The sequence below is a fragment of the Abramis brama genome (genome assembly GCF_963993115.1).
Source record: "Abramis brama genome assembly, chromosome: 18".
Classification (NCBI taxonomy): Eukaryota; Metazoa; Chordata; class Actinopteri; order Cypriniformes; family Leuciscidae; genus Abramis; species Abramis brama.
This window is the reverse complement of record NC_139980.1, coordinates 5,522,184-5,545,738: the sequence shown is the minus strand read 5'-3', so window position 1 is coordinate 5,545,738 and position 23,555 is coordinate 5,522,184. Positions and strand designations below refer to the sequence as shown.

Here is a 23,555-nt window from a genome sequence, read left to right as displayed (position 1 = left end):
TTTGACATTTACAGTACAACAGACCAACATGACAGTCCCAAATGGTTCTAAATATCACCTGAATAAAGAAAATTATTCTTAATTATTATTAATAGCATTATTAATAATACTAATAATAATAATAATAAATACTATTATAACATTTCTACAAAATCACTGACAAAGTCACCCATGCTAACCCTCACAAAAGTTTTTTTTTTTTTTTTTTTGGTCTATTAGATTAGATAACGGTTATCATACAGTAGTTACCTAACCGTCTGTGTTTGATAATGTCTTCACATATCTCTCTTGTACAGTATACTGGATTGAGGTCAAGTTCACACTTGTCCAACATCTGGTTCAGAGACTAATAAAAGTGTGTGTAGAATAATAACCACGTTAATGAGGGAATGAGTCAGTGTCTGCATGCATGCCTGCATACAGCATACGTGCAATACATGTATCTGATAACAAGAACTGGGTTAATAAACTGATGATTTATGACTGTTTTACAGGTCTTTGATCAACAGTAATGCTAATCAAAAGTAGCCAGACAAAATCCTAACACAAAATCCTACAGGAAAAAGAGTTTGGTAACATTTTACAATACGGGTCCACTAATAAGCATTAATTCATGCTTCACTAATGCACAGATAATACGAGTTCATTTATGAACCATTCATCAATGATTACCACATCAGCAACTAATAAAGAGTCTATCTGATTAAAATATATGAATTGCTATTAATTAATCATGTATTAATTCCTCAACAACATATAGTACTAATGTGTAAATTAATGTGTTAATTACCACAATGGGTCAAAGCCATGCATTTTAACTTCCAGTTGTCTGCTTTATTTAATCATTAGCTAATGATTTGCGAAGATATTATTATGTTATGACTTTACATGTTGAGGCAAATGACTATTAATTAATAGGGGAGACCAGGTATGGTTGTAACATGGGGAGAGTTGTAACATAACTAATTCCACCAATCAGGGATAAGCTAGGATACTATGATCATTTCAGTTTATACCCATTCCTCCCAAATCCCATATAAATGGTTATCAAGGATGGAAATAGACATGCCGATTTTATGAAGAAAATAAAAAAATTGCATTAAGAATGTGACTTTTTTTTTTTTTTTTTGATGATGATGATTTTGTTTAATACGTAAACTTTAGTACATAAACATGAATTAATGTATAATAGCGGACCAGTATTCACAAAATCAGGTAATCCAAAAGAATACTTTTTAGTCAGATTTTATTTTCATTTTATATTTTTCAATATAACATATTTGGAAAAAGCACTGTAATGAGAAAGAAAGAGATTAAATGATATCAGTGAACCTCTCTTTACACATCTTATGTAAGTTAGCAAAGACATGTCTGTCAATATCTGAACCTTGATATCTCAGTGGACTTTTAAACAAGTGTTCATGATAAAATATTATTGCTGTGTGCTGTCATTTTCCAACTAAAAGACTATTTGCTTTTTGCCGGCTTAAATTTAAACCAAATATTAAATAAATATAAAAGAGAAAAGTGAGCTAAACATTTTTAAATATATATATTTTTACTGTTAGTTAGTAGATACCATTTTTAACTGTTAAAAATGGTATCTTCTCAGAGTTAGGGTTAGGGTTGAGAGTGGAGACAGGTTCCTACCAAACAGTGTAGGCCCAACAGACATTAATGAATGTCACTTTAATCATTACAATACATAGATTTATACGGATTTCTCTTTTTACTGAGTACACTCAAGAGACATATTCAAACACAGAGGGTAAAGATTCATGTTGCTGCTGGCCTCTGCAGATTAAGTGTCTTGCTCAATGCTTTTATAATGAGCAGTGCTGGGTAGATTACTAAAAAACGGTTGTCCAAATTACCTGACAAAAATTGTAGTTCGTTACATAATCCATTGCATTACACATTTAAGGTAATATAATCAGACTACTTTTTGAATACTTTTAGATTACTTTTGACCTTACTCGTTTATCACTTTGATTTGAATAGGATAATCTTATACCATATCGATTTATAAAAACAAAGAGAAAGAAAATATTTTCCATTTTTTGTTATCAACAACATTAAAGTGCATTAAATATTACATTACGTCAGGGTTTCCCAGACCGGCGTTCATGAAGGAAGTAATTAAATAATAAACATTTTAAATTTCATTTTTTTTTAATTTAAATTATTTTATTTTTTTTAATGAAAACAAATTACCAAAAAAAAAAAAAAAAAAACACTTACTAAAAATATTTAAATATATATATTTATCAGAGCCTTAAACTAAGTTTTTGCCACACCTGCACATGGCCGAAACTTTACCGGCCATAAATATTTTTTTACTGCCCATGAAACAGTTATGACAGGCAATTATGACACCAACATTTTAGATATCAGTGAAACAATTCTCTATTCCAATTTCGATACCACAGCTAAAATTACTAGCCTAACTAATATAAATTTAAAACCTTATTAAAGACAAGTAACAGTAGTTTCCATGTAGAGTCTCTTCATTAACACTGGATAGTCTTCACTGTATAAATTAAACAGATTCATTCTTATTAAAGTTACAAAAGTTATTCTGTCAAGAGCAGTGAGTGATTTTTATCTTTGTCCTTTGATTAACATTAAAAGTAGGAATATTAGACTGCTGTCACTTTAAGACTTAATGCACAGATCCAGTATACTGATACTGTACACATGCGTTGTCTTTCTCGACTGTTTACATTCACTCAAGCCATAACCAACTGTGTTCACTAGGATACTCGCCGAGACAGGCATTTTTTTACATAATTTTTGTGTGAATTTGTACATTCAAGTGCAAGAAGACGTGAAACAGAGCTCAATTCAGTAGGCTATTCGTGTGCTGTCTGAGACACGGCTTTCTGGGTGCGTGCATGTTTGTAGACACTAAACTTTGTTTCCACATAGAGAATAACAAACTGACAAACTGTGTCTTCTTGCGCTTGAATATTTAAAGGTGGGGTATGTGATTTGCAAAACGGCCGGCAGATTTTGAAAATACACAACTCAAATGGTCCTACCTTCTTTCCTTTGACTCCACCCATTCAAAGAACATGAGGGGGATGGAGGGAGGGGGGGATGGTACGACCGTTTGATTGACGCACTTACTGTCCAATGATTCTAGGTGGTCTTGGAAATGATTGGCTGAAGTTTTTCGAGTCCTGCCCGTTCCACAGATGATTAAATTGCTTAATTTTCATTTCAGTGCTTCTAACTCAGTGGCTGTAAGGGGGTTAGGAATAGGATTTCAAGTGATTTTGAAAAAAGAGAATTACATACCCCACCTTTAACCTGCCAAAGGCTTAAACTTTCGTGACGTTGTTCTCACAACATTGCATTGTTAGGATTCATAAAAATGTTACCGGCCAACTGGTGATTGACACCAAATACTCACCAATGCCGATCTTCACTCTGCCTACTTGCATGTGATGATTAACCAACATAAGAGAAACTTACTCTTCTGAAGTTATTTTTTTTTAATTATTTTAAATTATTATTATTAGTAGTAGTACGATCATTGACTGAATTTTATTATTGACCTAACTTCTTTAAAATCTCAGGGGTTACTTCAAGTAAATATATTAGGACAAAGAGGTTCAGCTGACAAAAAAGTTAGGCAATCCATGCATTGCACGTACATATGAAATGCAGTGAATTGATTGAATGTTTGCAGGATTGCAATGTTGCAGTTTTGAGAAAACACTTTAAGTCCAGTGATCAAATGCTGTGTGGGTCTCAGTTTTCATATAGGCACATGACTAGTGCCTGGTCTGTGTGTGCAATTCCACAAACCTGGAAGACCTTCTGAACGTATATAAGCAGTACAGGCTTTTTTTAGAAAGGTTTTAAAAGATAAAAAAGTAGTAATAAGGAGAATCAATGAATTATGAATAATTTATTGCCATTGTAAGAATAACATGTAATCATGTAAACACTATAAAATCAACTGCAGTCTGATTACTTATCATTACTTATCTGAGTATTTATAATATAATATTATTACAAGTAGGCCGACTTAATTTTTGGAGTCTGATTACATGTAATCGGTTACTACCCAGCACCAAAAATGAGGATAGCATTTCTCTTTGGAAGAGGTGACATTCTTGTCTTACAAGCTGTCCTTTACAAACATAAGTGAACGCAATGCATTTATCCAAAAACAAAGATTTTGAATGAATTTTGAGACCACACAACTTTCAGCAATCAATACATAACATCACAGGGAAAAACATGTTCTCAATATCTTCCTCATGATGATTATAAGGATGTTTAGGGACCCGTTCTAGTATATTCTGCTTTCCATCAATTAACAACTGAAGGCCTTGGATAAATATCATTTTGTGTATCCAAAAAGACTTGCCTGGACAATTGTGATTAGTATTTACCCACAACAGAAAATAAGAGGTTACTGAATAAAGTAAACAGGACAAAAGGGCAGAAGGTTTAATCATTTATTTCAGTGTCTATATCAGTTTAGTCGTTGTCTGATTGGCAATACCCTCGGCAAAGAATGTCAAAATAAAATGCATAGTCAAATGGGTCTAAGATTAGTAATATGACCTAGTCTGCTTTTGGTGATTAATGTCATACCTATCGATCATCAGTAAAGAAGGCATGAAGGACAGGCTTGCCATCACGTTATTGCAAGAGCAGCCGTACGGAAGTTGTTGAGATGCTACATATTTAAAAGGTAGATTAGAATTTATATATTTTAAACTACAATACTTTTTTTTTTTTGTACAAATTTAACCTTCAGTCATGTAATGACTTCTTTAGTAAATACATCAAATTGGGGAAAAAAGGGTAGATTAATTAAATAAATCAATTTTCTCTGTGTATCAATAAGAGGTTACACTGAAGAGAGGAACATGCTAAATGAATCAATCAATCAACCAACAGACCAAGCAAAGCAAGTGTTCCTTGAAAAAAAGCATTTTCTCTCTATTTGAAAGACATTGACATTACATGAAACAGTTGCCTTTGTCCTGCCACAGAGGCACAATATATGAACTTTGGAGTGGGGACTTCACTATTTTCAAAGCTGCCATCTCTCCTCCCATTCCTGCAGGACCTACCTTAATATATAAGGTCTTAGACAGCGGTAATACAGCAGATTCCATCTGAATTCACAACGGTCTTAAGGAAAGAGCTTTACCGAACCCATCATGGGGGACAATAAGCTCTGCCTTTTGCTGCTTCTGTGTGCAATAGCCGTGATAAGTAAGTACTACTGATGATTTGTGACTGGTGGAATTTGTTTAATAATGTACTTTTTTAATAATATATTTGCCAGGCTGTTGTTGTAAATAAGAATTCATTCTTAAATGTCTCTCCTGGTTAAATAAAGGTTAAATAAAATAAATATTTGATTATATACGTATAAGTATTATGTTTTATGTTTCAGTTCTGATCATACTCATTTGTTTTTATACAATGGAAAATAGTATAAAATATTTTTGTATGTCAGTATTAAACAAAAAATCATAGATGATAACTATGAAACAAAATAGTGTTTCTGTTGCTGTCTTGTGTTTATTCGCTAGTTATTCTTGGTGTTTTTGAATATATTTATCTATTGTTGTTAGGATAGTTCACCCAAAAATGAACATTTTGTCATCATTTACTTACCCTCAAGTGAAAACAAAAGAAGATATTTTGACGAATATGGGTAACCTGTTTGGTTGCTGACATTCTTCAAAATATATTTTGTGTGTGTTTGGAACAACTTGAGGGTGAGGGTGATTTTTGTGTCTACTATCCCTTTAATGAATAAAATGTAATATTATTATATGGTAATGGTAATTTTTTGTGTGTATAATACTCCTGGTTGTTTTTCACTTTAGATGCTCAAGACGAGGAATTTCCATGCCTTTGTAAGTGCTAAACTATTAACATTTTTAGTAAAATATAAATGGTCTATAAGAAATTATATACAGTATATATTATCTAGTGCTCTTTATCAGGAATAAAACAAATAAGAAATCCATAATCTTTAGGTTGTGAGTTACTTTAACAGTAGAATCTGCTCATTTTCTTCATAATTTATCACTTCATTTAGGAAAAGCAATCTAATGTTGTGAGTCATGTAGTACTGTATACTAGATTTTTAAGATGTGACTTGTGCTCCCCTAGTGGCCAAAAGGTACAAGAGCTTTCACAAGTATGAATACACCTACGAAACAGAGTCTCTAAATGCCCTGAATGGAGCAATCAATGGTCCCAAGGCCAGATGCAAGGTATAAATGTCGACGCTGTCAATATTTCTATATTTTGTTTCTTATTTTTATTTTGAACAAAACTTAAAATTTCATACATATTCTCTTTTAAACAGGTTGAGATTGAGGTCCCTCGCACATGTAGCTTCATCGTGCGCACTACAGAGTGCACACTGAGTGAGGCGACCGATTTTGATGATGGAGGAACTCCTATCTTTGGGCCATCTGCTGGTGCAGATGCTTTCAAGGCTGCCATGGAGAAGTATGTTTATCAAGGCACTCTACACCGAGCAGATAAGAAGAAACTGATCGCGTTAAATAAACACTGACCTCTCAATTCTCAGGAACCCACTGAAGTTCACCGTTGAGGGAGACGATGACATCAAGTTGTTTCCAGAGGATGATGAACCAGTCAACATTTTAAACATCAAGAGGGGTCTAATCTCTGCCCTTGCAGTGCCTGTGCTGGAGGAGGACAGAAACAGGAGAATGGTCAGTCATTAACTCTGAAACATTCAGTTTACATTTGTTAAAAGACTGATATACATTTACTAATCCATTACAACTTTTCCCCAAAACCAGCCCACCATCTACGGTGTGTGCAAGACAGGCTACTCCGTGAACGCCAGAGAGGACATTGCCACTGATGTCACCCTCAACAGAGACTTGTCTAAATGTGACAATTTCAGGCCTATCAAGGACCACACCAGTCCCCTGGCCCTTATCACAGGCATGGTAAGTCATCCAGTCTTTGAATAAGACAAAATGACTGTGTGCTGGTCATCTGATGGTTTCAATAATGTGTTTGCTTTCTTTTTCATCACACAGCACTACCCACTTGCTCAGCTCATCAGGAGCAGCCAGACCTGCAACTACAAGTTTGATAATGCACAGAAGCATATGACATCTGCTTCCTGCACTGAAAACCACATGCTTGTGCCTTTCTCTTACAAGTGAGTTCATTAACAACTACATGTGTTTTTAATTTTTGACTCATCATTTGTTTTATTTCTCTGCTAATTCATTATGATTATCAACAGAGGAAAGTATGGAGTTACTAATGTAGGAAAGCAAGTCTTGACTCTGGTGGGAGTGTCTGTGCACAACGACAGAATCTTTGAGCATGGTAAGCAATCATAAAGACACTTAAATTAGGATGCATTTAGAGTGAGCAGATGTAATCCTGATCTCTTGGTTTACCCATCTATAGATGTAGCCAAAATGAAGACCCTGCACCTCGACGGCAGCATTGGCACAGTCCATCCGATTCAGGATAAAGAAGCCATGCTGTCTGTTCTAAGGGAACTGGCTGGCCTTTCTGAGACCAACAATGGACAGAATAGAGCCCACCTGGCTCACAAGCTTATCGCTACAGTGCGCAAAATGAATGCTGAAAGCCTGAGCGCTGGTCTACCTGAGGCCCTGGAGATTTCTCGCCCCTTGGTGTACCAGGCGTTGTTCCAGTGTGGCACACCAGAATGCACCAGCGCCATCTTGGGGGTTCTCAAGACCTTTGACAGTTCCTCAGTAGAAATTGATGCTGCAGTGTATGCCATGGGAATGGTGCCCAACCCATCTGGAGACATTGTCAAGGAAATGCTAGAGATTGCCAAGATCAAGGCTAGTAAGCCCATTTACTATGGCCTCAGCAATGCTGTCAGGAGGTGAGAAAACAAGGACAACTCAACAATAATCATGTTGTTTGATCTATGTGTGAATTTAAACTTTCATTAATTTGTCTTATCCAAGACTCTATAAAATTGAAGGAAGTGTCACCCCAGAGATCAAGGCAGTCGCTGATTATGCCCTTGAACAGATTGGCGACTGCACAGGGGACCAGGAACATGTGTACTTGTCCCTGAGGGTACGTTCAACCTTTTCCATTAAGCATGATTCACCAAGTTAAAAATAACAGCTGATATGTGGATATAGAAATTTGTACTTGAAATCTCGTAGATCATTGGAAACATGGCTGTTGCTGTCGGAGCCGCAAGCCCTGCTCTGAAATCAGCGTTTATCCAATGCATAAACCAACCTGCTGCATCCCCTGAGGTCCAGCAAGCTGCTATTCAAGCTTTTAGACTAACTTCTGTCCCTGAAGAGGTAAACTATATATTAACTAATTGAAACAATTCAAAATATTAAATATAATAATAAGTAAATATAAAGTATTTATGTTTGGCTAACATTAAACTTGCTATATTTCTAACAGGGCAGAGAGGTGCTAATGCAGGTCATTTTTGATGCTGCTGCTCCGATACCGAAGCGTATTGCTGCCTATCTCATTGTGATGAAGGACCCTCAGCCCTCTGAACTGGCTCAGCTGGTCGCTGCTCTGCCTAACAATGAAAACTGTCAGGCTATGAGCTTTGTTAACTCTCATATCAGCAACATCCTGAGCTCCACAGCACCAGAGACTAAGGAGTTAGTAGAACTCTTAATGCATTTTAACATTTTTGAGTATAAAAACTGTATCTAATTTCTCTTCTACTTCTCAGACTTAGAGAAAAGATTCTAAATGCCCTTCAAGGAAATGAGATCAGATCTGTCACAGATCCAACTAAATACTCTCGCAATTACAAGATTGGATCTCTAGAGGGAAATGTGATCTTCGAGTCTAAAGAACTTCTGCCCAATGAAGTAATCCTGGAGATGACCATGAATGCTTTCGGAAATGACATAGACATGTTTGAGGTACAGGATTATTGTGCATTCTTAAATTTCCCCCTTCTTTAAATAATCTAAATTTATAATTTAAAATAACTAAATTATTTTTTGTTCTTACTTACAGATTGGATTGAATGGTAAGGGACTGGAACCCACTGTTGATGCCCTGATTGGTATTGATGGATTCTTCCGTGACACCATGCAGAAGACCTTTAACTATGCAGCTGACAGCGTGTTCAATGGCAATGACATTATGCAGCGCATGTTCCCAAGCCTATGGAATAACATAAAGACACAAAAGGTCTTTCAAATTGATGAATGAATTTCCACATTTTGCAACATTGATGTCATTCTCTTTGTTTTGGTGTATCACTCATGTACCCTTCTCACTCTAGGTCCCCGAGAACATCGTCAAGGAAATAAGCAATAATGTGAACAAGCTTATCCAGAAACTGAAGGTTCAGGATAATCCAGAGGCTATGATCTACCTGAGGCTTCTGGGTGCTGAACTGGGTTATCTCAAAACCAAGGATATGGAGAGCATGGCCTACTCTGCTACTTTTCTGACTGAGAGACTCTTAAAGATGTTCCCTACTGATGTAAGTGCACTGCGTTAAAACAAATATTAGTGCTTAGCAAATCTGCCATGCTCTAAAACACCACAATAATGAAGAAGGATCATGGTCAAAGGTCTAAGTGTACTTTCATGGTCATAAATATTATATATATATATATATATATATATATATATATAAATATAAACAAGTGAATGATTTGTTTTACAGTTCATAAGGACCCTTTTCTCAAGTGTAAACAACAACCTTTTCCTTCACTACGTCTTCATGGACAATGAGTTTTATCTACCTACTGGTACCGGAGTTCCATTAAGAATTGCCCTGTCTGGTACTTTTACTCCAGGAGTGAAGGGAGGACTTAAATTGGCCCGTGACATGGTATGGGTCTAACTTTTTTTATTTAAACTAGAGTTTTACAAGCTATACCTAATTAACCCATTTCTTTGTCTATTCACACAGAGTGAGATGGCTTTCATGCCATCTGCCGGAGTTGAGTTTGTGACTGAAGTTGGGGCTCTCTTACCTGAATATGTCGAGTCTGGCCTAGAGATGCACACTAACATCTACCATGAGAGCGGTCTGAGTGTAAAGGTTGCTGTAACCAACAAGCAGTTCAAGATGACCATTCCCACACCCCAAACTCCAACTACACTCATCAGTGTGACGTAAGACGTTTCTGTTAACACAGAAAAGTGTCAAATTGCTCTAAAGATACATTATAGTAATTCTGAATTTTATTTTCTCTGCACAGCAACTCTTTGTTCTCAGTGACTGGTACTGAAACCAAGACCATTCCACCCATGATGGAACATGTGAACGCAAAGAAATGCACTCCTTTCTTCCCTGGTTTTAAGTACTGCAGTGCCCTGCAGTATTCTAATGCCTTTTCCAGTGATGCCAGTCCCTATTTCCCCTTAACTGGTGACAGCAAGTAAGGGAAATACCTGTTTGTTTTTTGTTTGTTTGTTTTCTTGCTTCTTTTTGAATGCTAAAATGTGAATACTGACCTGTATTTAGATTTGCCATTGAGATCCACCCAACTGGCAAGGTTTCTGCATACACAGCTACTGTCGACTATGAATATGAAAACAAGGTTGACACAGTGACTTTTGGTCTGAAGGCAGAAGGTAAAGCATTGTTTCACAAAATAAATAAAATGTCTAGACTTCTTCATCAACTGAAATGTTGTTCTTTTTCCATATAATAGGAATATCTTTTGAGGGCTCAGCCAAACTGATATTTGACAGACAGAAATACAGCGTCTCGGCTGATCTCCAAGTTCCTGACTATGACCTTGAAGCTGGAATTCGGGTTCATGCCGTTGACCGCGAAACTCAGAGCAGGGCCACACACTCCATCCAGATTGACTTCATTAATAAGAACATACCTGAAGCATCTCTTGTTGTCCTTGCTAAGTATGTACATATCTATATTAAATATGTTCTGACAATAACAGCTTATATTTTTGATAATTATACATTGTACAAATAAACTTCAGGGTTTAAAATTCTCTTCAATTTTTAGGGTAGAGTCAATGAAGGATGCCATGCTGCAGGTTCAGCTGCTCATTCCTAATTTTCAGACTGATGCTAAAGTAACTGCAAAACTTCAAAAATCTGAGGTCCTTACAGTAGAGCTTGAGAGTGACCTTAGGCTCCCTGAGATGACGGCTTCTATTCAGAAAGTCATTCTGAAATACGGTAAATTTTCAAGCTTTCATTCTAAAACTGAAAGTATGACAAGATCTCCAGATACTCTATAATTTCAGATAAAAGCAAATTCTGAATTCTTGAAATGGCTCGCTTTCATTCATGAATTCAGAGAATTTGAATTGTATTAGTTATGCCCCAAAGGACGATGATGTCTAATTTCAAATTCAATGAGTAACTTTTATGTGACTGCCTATAAAACTATTTAGACTCTCTTAAACTTTAACTTTTTAAAACATTAAAAACGTAAACTTACTGGGATTATACAAATGTCTTTGCGTATACAAATTTTAATTGCGTTTCCTTAAATTCAGCAAATAAACTGGAAGTCCTCTGCTATATTAAAAAATGGTCATGTTCTTTTTAGATGCGGAGAAGATTGAGGCTGAGGTCACTTCTGATGTCAGCACTGAGATTCACAACATTATTCCAGTTGATGCCATCAAAGCCACAGTCAATGATCTTCTTGACCAGCAGACTGGCACATCTGGTATGAAGATCCGTGATGTCTTGATCCAATCAGTTGAGGTATATTCAAATGAAATCCTTAGTTCCCCAAACCTATAAAGTCATACAAATAAGGAAAAGCAAACCATAAAATATTGAATATATAGAAATTATATTATAATATAACACTATATCCATAATCATTTAGGCCTCAAATGCCTACCTGGAAAAATTTGCTGCTGACATCCCATATGTCCAGGACTTTAGGATTCCTGCCCTGCCAGAATTCACTTTCCCTAAGATGCTGTTCTTGAATGCGTGAGTATATATATATAACAAGTAATATAACAATTCATTTCAAAATGCAGAAACAAGTACATTAATATATATATATTTTTTTTTTTTTAACAGTGAGGGGGCTGCTAAATACAAGTTTGGCCAGAATTATTACACCATCTCTATTCCTATTCCTCTTGGTGGGAAATCTCTTGGAGATTTCAACTTCCCTGCTGCCCTGACCACACCAAACCTGGTATTACGAGAGATCGGCCTGGAGGTTGCTCCTATTACGATTTCTCTTCCAGAGATCTTTGTTCCTGAGAGTCTGTCTGTGTCACTGCCTCTCATGGGAATGGCAGAGGTGTCCAGCAAGCTGAGCAGCAACTTCTACAACATGGAGGCAACAGCTTCAGCTGGCAGGGAACTTAATGAGGAACCAAGCTATTCTGCCAAGATTGAAGTCATTGGAACAAGCCCAATGGATCTCCTCTCCTTTAAAGTAGAAGGTACTTGTAATCTTTATTTGCAGCTATATTTTTACTAACCATGTTCTGAAATCTGTAAAGAAATACTGATTACTTGAATGTTATTCTGCTTATGTTTAGGATCAGCTTTAGCAGCAGGCACACCCAGAGAATCTTTGAGGGTTGAGATTAAATCATCTCTTGATCACAAGCTCATTGACGCCAGTGTTACTTATTTAGAGGAAATGACAATTGCTGAAAAGATCAAGATGAAATCAAGCAGCAAGATTGAGGCAAACAGTTCCTTGGGTCTGAAGATTTCTCTGGAACACACAGGCCAGGTTGGATTTGATGTGGATGAGATCTCCGGAGATGGAAACCTGATGGGTTCTGTCAAGGCTGGTCCTCTGAATGGTGAAGTTGCTCTCAGGCAGTCACTTATCCTACTCCCATTCAAGCCAGAGGTGAAAATTGATTCCTTACTGAAAGTAGACTCAGACCATTTCCAAGCAGAGAACACGATTGAAGCAGCATTTGCCAATGGAGAGCTCTCTGTCAAATCCAAAACAACTGCATTTGAGGGTGTACTGATGCATGACGCTAAAGTTACCTATAAAGGGTCTCAGCTTGCTCTGAAGTCAGATACAAGGTCAACGGCTCTCGGTCTGAACATCCAAAATGTAGCTGAAGCTAGTGCTAGTCTTGATTTGGTTAACATTAAGATTGACACTAGTGCTGACACTGTTGCCGCTGGAAATGTCATCCGTTCCCAGTTTATAGCAGCACTAGATGGCAATGGGCTGGATGTAAAAGGTGATGCCTCCGCAAATCTGGTTGAACACACAGCTTCCCATATTAGCAGCTTATCCTTGACCAGGGATGGCCTGACCACGAGTGGCACAACCTTACTGAAATGCCCTTACAAGCCTTTGTCACTTGAGAACAAATTCAATGGAGCCCTCGACACTTCAAAGCTATCCTTGTCAGTTGAGACAAAGGGTAAATTTGCTGAACTAACAATTGAAAATACAAATTCTCTGTCTGCTTCCCTGTCCTCGTTAGATTTCACCTCTAAAGCTATTAGCAATGATGGAACATATGAGCATGACTTCTCCCTTCAGATTGAGCCATTTAGTACTTCAGTGAAAATCAATAATCAACTGAATGTTCTGGACATCAAACTGATTAATGATGCTCAGTTTAAGGCACTTCCATACACAGCTGAACTGATTGGCAGTTGGAAGCTTGCCTCTGACGAAGAAGAGCTGAAGCACACGTATGAGATCAGATATGAAGATCTGGTTGCCACCGCCAAATGTGGTACTACTGGAAAACTAATGGGATCTCACATGAGTCATAACACAGAAATCGAGGTTGCTGGACTTTCAGTCACATTCGGCAGTGATGCCCGTTTCAACTCTCAGTACCTACGCTTTGACGGTAACTTTCACGCCACTGCTGTTCCCTTCAGATTCAATGTTGATGCCATGGCCAATACAGACGGTGATTTGTATCTGTATGGAAAACAGAGCGCACAAGCTTACACTAAATTTCTTATGAAGGTAGAACCACTTGCTTTCGCACACTCGCACGAATGCAGAGTCTCAACAACTCACAATCTGGACAATGGTCTATCAATTGAAACCAACCTTGATAATAAGATTGACACTGTCCTGACCCCATCTGAACAGAAGGCAACAGTGAGAGTAAAATCTAAGGTTAACAACCATATCTTCAGCCAAGATGCGAGTGCTTACAACACCCCTGAAAGACTTGGATTAGAATTGTCTGGATCAATCATGACAAACCTCTTCAACAGGGTTGACTCAGACAACCAAGACCACTTTTTCTCAGCCTTCCTAAAATATGATAAAAACAGTCTTGTCTTCAGCCTGCCATTAATTGAGCAGTTTCCTGTGGACTTGCAACACATGAAAATTACAATTTTGAGGATGGCTGAAGCCATGCAGTATTATATCAACAGAGAAGATATTATTGCAGAGATTGAGAACTTGGCCAAGTGCATTAGTGATTTTGTGAAGGAGCTAAATCTGGAGAGGAGAATTGTTAAGATCAGCGAGGACCTGACTGCTCTCTATGACAAGTATGGAGTTACTATGGATGACCTGGAGGCCTCTCTGATTAATCTAAAACCTGTTGTGTTGAAGCTCATCGCTGAACTGGACACTCGTGTAGAGGAGATAGAAAAATATGTGAGGGAAATGATTGCAAGTGGCACACTATCTGACACTGCAATACAGAGACTAACAGAAGTATTGAATGCATTCAATGAGAAATATGATGTAAAAAACATAGTTTTTACTGTCATTGAGGCTATTGAAACTTTAATTAAGCAGATTGATGTGAAGGGCAGTAGCATTGCCATCTTGCAAGATCTTGAGGAACAGTATGCTATTAAATCCAAACTGGAGGAGATTGTGGGTGAACTAAAACAGTTTGCTGATAGCTTTGACCAAGGAAAGTTCATTGAGGATGTGAAAAACTTTGTTACCTCTGCCAGCTTCCGAGACTATGCAAACAATTTGGTGGCTCAAATCCCTACAGAGGAAATCAGCAAGACTGCTGAAAAAGCAAAACAATTTCTTACTGTACTAGGAAGCAGGTTGAATGCCATCCACAGCAACATGAGAGAAATTCTGGTGAAATCTGGGGTTGACAAGAAGATTGAAGAAATTCTGAAAAAGGTTGATGAGCTAATCAAGAAGTTCAATATAGAACAAACTGTTGAGGCTCTTGCTAGCACTTTGAAATCTGTTCTGATCCCTGTCATAGACCGGCTGGATAAGGCGATCACCTACTTGAAAACAACAGAGGTAAAGGAAATCATTGAGCATTTGAACAACTGCCTGAACCACTGCATCGGCTATATCAGATCATTTGACTACAGTGCGTTTGTGGATGAGGCCAACCAGAAAATCAAGGAATTAATAAATGATCTTTACACCATGAGTTTGTCACTTGAGATTCGGCAAAAGCTTGAGGCAATCAGAGAATTTGTCAGTTATGCTCTGTCATCTCTTAGTGCTTGCCTTGAGGAGCTGAGAGCAGTCAAAGTTGCAGATGTGGTCAAAAAACTCAAGGACTTTGTTATAGACAACATTGACATTGAGGCACTTGCAGAAAGCCTCAGGATGAGAATTATGGCCATGGATATCAGAGAGGTTATCCTCCAGGCCCTGAAGCAAGTGACTGGTATCTACACTAATGTAGTGGACATTGCAACAGACTCATGCAGTGCTGTTGTGGAAGAAATCCGAAACATCCTTGAAGATCAGGCATTTGTCTATGAGTTAAAGCTAATCTGTGATGGAGTCAAAATAAGACTGAAAACAACTGAATTCGAGATCCCATCTTTCACTTTTCCACTCACTGACCTTGTTGTACCCCCCTTAACAATTAGTTTAGAGAAGCTTCTGGAAATCAACCTCCCTTCTACATTGATTGACCTTCCAGAGTTTACTATTCTGCAATATTACACTGTGCCACCAATCAGAATAGAGTATGATGATATCAGGCAGGGACTATTAGACCTATTGAACTTCATTGTCAACTATGAAGTGCAATCTACTGATGCCATCTTTGGCGACCTTAGAATTATCTACCTGCCAGACATCTCTGCCATCACACTGCCAGAGATAAGTTTTCCAGAGATCTCCCTCCCTGAAATTCCTAAATACATTACTAAGCACAAATTCTCAGATCTAAAGATCCCAGAATTCACACTCCCTGCAGTCCCTAATGAGGTCACGATTCCCTGCTTTGGAAAGCTGTATGGTGAGGTTAGAGTCACCATTCCAATTTTCAACATGAGAACTACCATGGAATTCTTAAACTCTACTGAAAGTGCAGAAACCCCTCAATTCACAGGGCAAATTACCTCACATGGATCATCTGAATATGACATCCTTAAATATAGCTTGGATTCCACAGCTCGGGTTGCCATCCCTAAGATGAGTCGTGTGATTGTTGCTGAAACCCTGAAGATCGTTCACAGTATCCTAGCTGTTGACCATCAAGCCTCATTGTCACTCTATGGCTTCTCAGCCCAGGCTACGGCCAAGAGCACTGTGAAGGTAACTACTGCCCCCTTTAGTGCTGACATTCTTAACATGGCTTTCTTTGCGCTGGAGGATGGAATGTCTGCAAATATTAAAACAGTATATACTGATAAGTTACGCATTCCTGCGCTCTCACATAACAGTGACCATTCTTACACTAATGAGTTCATACTTAAGCAGGATGGTTTAAAAATCCTTCTGACCATGGAAGAAGAATCCAAGGGTCAAATATCTGTGAGTGACACGTCTGATGATTTCAACATAAAGAGTACCTCAACTATAATTATTACTCCAACAAGAGTCCAGATAACCATGTCTACAGATGGCAACAGTGGAATTTCAAAAATAAAATACGGAATAAATGCTGACGGTGTTGCCCTGAGCTACATCGAATTTAATGCCCGTATTGAAGGTGGTTCTGCTACTGAGGTCACTTACTTGCTGAATGCTTCTGGAAAGGCTAATCTCAGAGAAATGAAGGTAGAGATGAAGGCAGACTATGACACAAAGTTTGATGGATTGCTCAGTGGTACCCTTTCCAGTGCATTCAACTTCTTAGTGCATCCCTTTGAGGTGGTCCTTGATTTCCAGAACAAGGCTAATACTAAGCTCAGCTTCGTAGAACAATCTGCCAAGTTTGATTTCCAGAATGATTATACTGTCATCATAAATAAGGACATACAGAAGTTGAGCACTGTGGCACTTGCTCGCTTCAACCAATACAGATACAGTCACAACTTTACAGCTGCCAACAACAGAGATGAGGCTGGTATTTACACAGCAGTAAATGGAGAGGCCAATTTGGAATTCCTAACTGTCATGTTCAGTATTCCACCTATCCAGTTTTCAACCATTATTGACACTCCAGAAATCAGCAACATCAACCTATATGAACAAACTGGCCTTAAGCATCTGTTGACCAACTTTGACCAGGTCATTGATCTCAATGCAAAGATTGTCTATCAGAAGAGCAAAGCTGCACCCATTATTGATCTCGGCCTCATTAGTGTCTCTCCTCTGGGCGATTTAAAATCAGAGGTTTCTTTCAAGTCCTCTATATTCAGCCTTAATGCTAATGCTGGAATCTATGGGAAGGATAACCCGGTAATTCGATTTGGAGCCATTACTACCTCTGAGTTTGAGGGACTGAAGGCAAAGCTTGTAGGTACCAGCAGTCTGAGCACTAAAAGTGGATTCAAATTAGCCAATTCTGTACTCCTGGAAAATCGCCACATTGAAGGAACCCATGAAAGCACTGTAACTATGAACCCAGATAACTTTGAAACTGCACTGTCTGTGACCACAGCTGCAAATGTTAACCTACCTATTCTTACAGCTAAAGCAAACCACCAACTTACTGTTGACGCCAAGGCCCAACCAAAAGTGGATTCCACTTTTACGATAGAGTATACCTTTGACATTCCCATTATTAAGTTTGTTGGTAGGGGAAATGCCGAAAACACCATGAAAGGTGAAGGAACTTCTACATTTATCTCCGCTGAGACTCTCATAAAGGGAACCATTGATGGAACATTCCTAGACCGTGGCATCGTGAAGGGATCTCTGAATTATGATGAATCCATCTATATGAATGGCAATAGTTTGCGATATGCTCTTAAGACGGTTGGCGATGGCAACATGAATTATGGAGAATCAAAGGTGGCATTTGATGTGGATGAAAACCTGTCTGTGGAGACAGCTATTGAACATGTTTATGCTATGCTGAAATTTTCTTCCAAGAACGAAGCAAATATCGGAGGTTTTACCACAAAGGGAGTTCATACTGGCCAGGCCACAGTTGATCTGGAGCTTCTGAAGTCACTGGCTGCTGATGTGAAAATTGACTTGTCTCAACCAAGTACCTTTGGTGACCTTAGCATCTCTGAGAAGGCGGTAGTGGAGCTCAGTGTACCCAAGCAGAAATTTGATTACACCTCAAAAATCATCTCTCCAGTGTACACCAGAGATGTTGTTGCTAAACTAGATGGTAGTGCCCCAGACTACAAAACCGTTCTCCAGGCCACAGCCACGTCACCAGTTGTGTTGCTGCAGTACGATTTTGACAGTAAGTGCCTGCAAAGACAAATACATAAATAAATAAATGTGTATCATTCAATGATACTAATATTTTCTAAGAAGAAAATAAGAATGGGCGGTGTGATTAACTGATTTTTGCTTTCACACAAAACAGGCTCTATGAGTACTACAATGGAGAATGAAGCCCTGGTTATAGGAGCTAATGCTGTACTTACACATGCTGACTTTACTATGGACATCAGCAATGTTATTCGCATGGGGTAATGAAAAAACTTCAGACTTTATATTGAATTAAAGTAAAAATATTGTTTTACTACAAGTATTCTTTAGTTTATAACAAATTATGTTCGTAAAACTGAATTAATTAATTATTACTTCTGGTTTAGTGATCCTAGCCATACTCTGAATGTGGACATCACCAGCCCAACATTCACTGATGTAAACCTTCGCTATGCTGCTCGAAGAGATGGTATAAGTGCCTCGGTTTCTACACCGACAACTGGCCACCTTGGCTTCCAGCTTCAAGGAATGATTCCATCCCAGATGAATGCGAGGATCTACAGCCGTTATGCAGTAAGTGGCATTTCTTTTGTTACAATTTCAAACCAAGCTATAAATTCATGTTAGAAACTTTTGCTTTCTGTTTTTTTGTTTTGTTTGTTTGTTTGGTTGCACTTACATAATTGCACTTGTATGATTGTCTATATTGTAATCATTGTGTTTTTTTTGCAGTCTGCACCACAGGATGATGTTGACATTCTGATCATCAGAGCTGCACCAAAGGGAGATGAAAAAGTACTTTTGGTCAGCTACAATTTACAGGCTGCACGTGATATGTCCACAGGCTTGATGGACAGTCTACCAGATATCTCATTCAGCATTGCAAAATTTGCTGAAAAATATGGCCTCATTATTCCACGTGAAAGACTTTTTAAGATTGTCAGAGAATTTGAAATCGTCTATGAAGATGCCCGCAATTATGCTCTCAAGGCCAGCCCAGAGCTCAGTGAGCTATCTAAACTGTTCAGAAATGTAGTTGTTACGTACCAAAAGAACATCCAGGTCCTGATTAATGCTGTCATCGACTTCCTGAGAGAGACCAAATACACACTGCCTGGAATGGATGAAGCTACACTGCCTGAAATCTGCACGAAAATCAAATCTATAATTGCAGAAATGCTGGAGAAACTTGCTAACAACCTGGAGATATATTTCTCTCCCATCATGGAGGACTTCAACAAAGTTGAAATGGTGTTTCCCACTGGCAAGGTCATCACTGTAGCCGAGTTTAAAGAAAATGTGAGAAGTACGCTGAAAAGTCTCCTAGCTATGGTGGCAGATGTGATGAAGCAAGCGGAAAGCCTTGATGTCTTTCTTGAGAAACTAGGACAGATGATCCAAGAGGTTGTTGATAAAGCACAAGAATTTGTGGACAGCATGAAGTCCGACATCTTAGAAGCTGTTGCTGCTCCCCTTAACACTTTCTACAAGAAGTTGCTGCAGTTTTTAGATGACCTTGATGGGATCTTTACATTTGGCATTTTGTTTCCCTTAGGTCATTTATTTGGATACATTTCAACTGCATTTGAGGAAGTGCTTAATGCAAATAATGGAATGCAGCAAATTGAGCTTCCTTTCCCTTTTTTCCAGTAGAATTGTCATTCTGAACACACAGTGAATGAAATAAACACTACCATCTTTTGAAATGAACATTTTTAAATGGACATTCAAGCCATTGGACACTTAACTGAAGTGCAGTACAAACATGTTTAAAAAGCAATCACTAATGCCATACATGACTCATTAGTATGCTGTTGTATTATTCTATTTGTATAAATGATTATTCAAATATCAACCTAGGTATAAAGTACAAAAATGTCAATTGTGACATATAGTTTCGTCCTTGCTCTGTATCTTACATTAATGGCATGATGGATGAGGCTAAATAAAGAACTTTTATTATGCAATACTATACATCTTTTCATTTGTTTTTTCCAGTGATGATAGTCTGATGACCTGGGATGCATTTCTCAAAAGCATTGTGATTAGCATTGATTAGAGACCATTGGTGCCAATGGTTCTATGATCTACTTAGACTTACAATGCTTTTGAGAAATGCAGTCCTGGACAGTTTAAGAAAATTGCCTGTATATATACAGTATGATTATGAGCAAAAACACATGTTTCTTCCTCAACAACAAAGATACAGTGTATGTTATGATTAACTGTGAAGAGCACCCTGTTAAAATGTGTCTTATACTAGTAAGTTTGGAGCAGTTTTAATATAATATATTTATAAACAGCAGATGTGATCACATACAGCAAAATCTGCATTACAAAATACTCCTCAGTATATGAGCAAGAAGTCACTTCAATATTCCAAAATACTTTTTTTTTTTTGCTAAGAACATGTGCATAAAGAAGTCCCTGAGGAATGTGGATGCAATGTCAAAGCAAGTTTACTTTCACATAGCTCTATTCTGCCTAAGCTTGTTTTGATAAAATGTCAAAGCCGGGATATCATATTTTGGACATTCCCATTTATTTCAAATTTTAGTTTAGTTTTCTTTTGTACTATCCTACATTAGCTTCAAATGAATGTCATCATCAGCATTATTTGAGGTTAGTTATTTATTGTGTATTTGTATAAGACCCATTTCCAGCATAGCTTTACTCTGCCTCCTTGTGGTGAAGACACTGAATTGTTGGCACAGTGAACAAATTCCCAAATTCAGACGAGATGAAATGCATTATGCCATTATAGTTCTGACTGTATAGACCTACCAACACTATTAGTACTCTTTCTATCTGTATTATTTTTATTTTTTTAAATCTCATTTAGTGCTCACCTTATGGTCCCTTTCTTTGTAAATTTCCAATAAATCATCTAGAAATAAATAATAAAATAACCTCCTCTTTTCGCTAATTCATAACAGAATAATACAATAAATTCAAAATAATAAAAAGCAATCAATTCACTGTGTGATACAAAACATGTATGTGACTGTTAGAATTTAATAAATAATTCAGAATGTTTTATGAATTTTTCAGGTCAGTGATCGAGTTTTATCCTTGCCAGGAGAGCTTTCCTTTTTGTAGGAATCATTTCATAAACCATCTAAATATTATGTGGTTTCGACGTACACATAAGTTTTCTTCTATTTATTCTGCCTTTTCGCCCTCAGTTTAATCAATGCTTCGAAGTGTGAACACACCAGCTGTTGAATGTTCAAGTGAAGGTTACTGTATGCATCTGCTGTACATGTGCATGTTGAAGGTGTGGAAAGAATAACTTTTTGAAACGTTTTCATGTATTTGATGCAGATGAATGAAATTCCTATTTTAGTGAAGTAGTTATTTTATTGAGGGCATGTCTGTGTATATATGTTGGCCTATGTAAAGTATATGCAAAGTGTCATACACCCTGCTGTGACTGCATGTTTAAAGGGTTAAATTTAGGAGAGAAATGGGTCTGAATCTTGGCATTCAGACACTGACAGAGAGAAAAAATAGGTCCATTAACAAATCAAACAACAGTGTGACTATAACAATAATGGCCTGATAAGAGTCATAACACATTTAACTTTACACCTAGATTCATTGAGAATAAATATGACTTTCCAAGAGTCATTCAGAGCTCTTAAATTACTTACAGGGCATATTTTTAAAATCAAAGCTGCTTTTTTCTGTCATGCCTCCCTCAAAAACTGGATACCTTAATAAAAAAAGAGGCTGAGGCTATAGTTGTCACACTTCTTCACTTGAAATTTCTCTAGATATACCTTAAAGCTACACTGTGTAATTTTTTAAGTTGATTCTTAGCAACAAACACTTTGTTCTTTCAAAATGATATGTGCTCATTAATGTGTAATTACTTCTACCAACTAATCAAGTATTCTCGTAAGCGTAGAATCTGCCATTTAGAATACATACGAGCGAGTCGCTCGAATGGCGGCAGCCATGTTGCGCCTCCATCTTGAAAATACATTAGCCAAAGAGGGACATACCTGGAAATTCAAGCTTCGCCTTTTGCATTTTGACACTCAGTGGCACCGTGACGAATGCGAGGGGGAGATTACTCGCGACTGCCGGCAGATTTGAAATAATACGGCCACCGTAGGAGTTAAAAGGCCCTCGGAATGAGAGGGGCTAGAAAGTAATATTCAGTTGGTAGTCATATACAATTTCACCGCTAGATGGGAGAAAATCCTACACAGTGTAGCTTTAAAGTGTTGGCTACAAAAAAAGCCTTTAAACATCTCTACCATTATTGCCCTAGAAAAAAGTCACTGAAGCCATGCACGTGCATTTTTTGACAACTTCGTTTACCTACAGCTATTGAGAAAAAAATATTTTGTTATTTTAATTTGGAGGAAAACATTTACAAAAATTATTCCAATCTAAGATTATTTTGATGCACCGTGTGTTTGAAACCAACATACAGTACAGTACAAAAACACTTGTGTTAAAAAAGCACAGTAAAAAAAGACATACAGTAAAAAAAACATACAGTAAAAAATGCACATTTGTGGAATTAGACTTTTGACTCAAAACCATACTAACTGAGATATAGCCCTTGTGACAGACTCCCTATGTGACAACTAGCCCCTGTCTAATAAATTATTTATTAACAAAGGATGCACTGATTGATTGATTGATTTACTCGTTGATTTAATTAACACATTAGCTAGAGTAATGTCTATTTGATTAACGTAACTCTTGTCTTTGGAGGATAAAATAAATAAATTAAAATGTAAAGCGCACACACACACACTCACACAAACTAAACTTAAACTAGTGGACAGTAGACATACAGCTACTGACAAATTGAGTGGGCATGTTCACAACAGATTTCGCTTGGCATGTGTTAGGCTTCTATTAAGCTTAAATTATTTATTAATGCCCATCTCACGTCACAAGGATATTTACAGGGGCACCACGAAGTACCTTGTGGACTATCTAAACTCTGCATAACCTGACAAGAGTTATACGTACGATGGAAGTAAAAACAACACAGACACACTTGGAGCAAACGAAGCAATATGATCTAATGTCAGCAGTT

At 37.5% G+C, this 23,555-nt stretch overlaps 1 protein-coding gene across 1 annotated transcript; it reads left to right on the top strand.

The window, feature by feature from the left end:
* The first annotated feature begins 5,097 nt into the window (after positions 1-5,097).
* apobb.1 (apolipoprotein Bb, tandem duplicate 1) lies at positions 5,098-20,460 on the top strand. Its single transcript, XM_084091407.1, has 28 exons — positions 5,098-5,241; positions 5,865-5,894; positions 6,154-6,257; positions 6,353-6,498; positions 6,581-6,728; positions 6,819-6,971; positions 7,065-7,189; positions 7,277-7,362; positions 7,447-7,900; positions 7,986-8,100; positions 8,193-8,339; positions 8,449-8,660; positions 8,735-8,930; positions 9,028-9,204; positions 9,299-9,502; positions 9,689-9,856; positions 9,938-10,143; positions 10,230-10,409; positions 10,496-10,605; positions 10,686-10,893; positions 11,003-11,178; positions 11,555-11,715; positions 11,843-11,952; positions 12,046-12,419; positions 12,519-18,521; positions 18,648-18,753; positions 18,880-19,066; positions 19,226-20,460. Exons 1-28 carry the CDS (start codon positions 5,187-5,189, stop codon positions 20,144-20,146), a joined length of 11,262 nt encoding a protein of 3,753 aa, XP_083947533.1. The 5' UTR covers positions 5,098-5,186; the 3' UTR covers positions 20,147-20,460.
* Positions 20,461-23,555: the final 3,095 nt, after the last annotated feature.

Coding starts and splice junctions, on each gene's coding strand:
- apobb.1 (XM_084091407.1), top strand. CDS start 5,187: ATGGGGGACAATAAGCTCTGCCTTTTGCTGCTTCTGTGTGCAATAGCC. Junction 6,499..6,580: donor TTCAAGGCTGCCATGGAGAA/GTATGTTTATCA, acceptor CTCAATTCTCAG/GAACCCACTGAAGTTCACCG. Junction 10,894..11,002: donor TCTCTTGTTGTCCTTGCTAA/GTATGTACATAT, acceptor TTCAATTTTTAG/GGTAGAGTCAATGAAGGATG.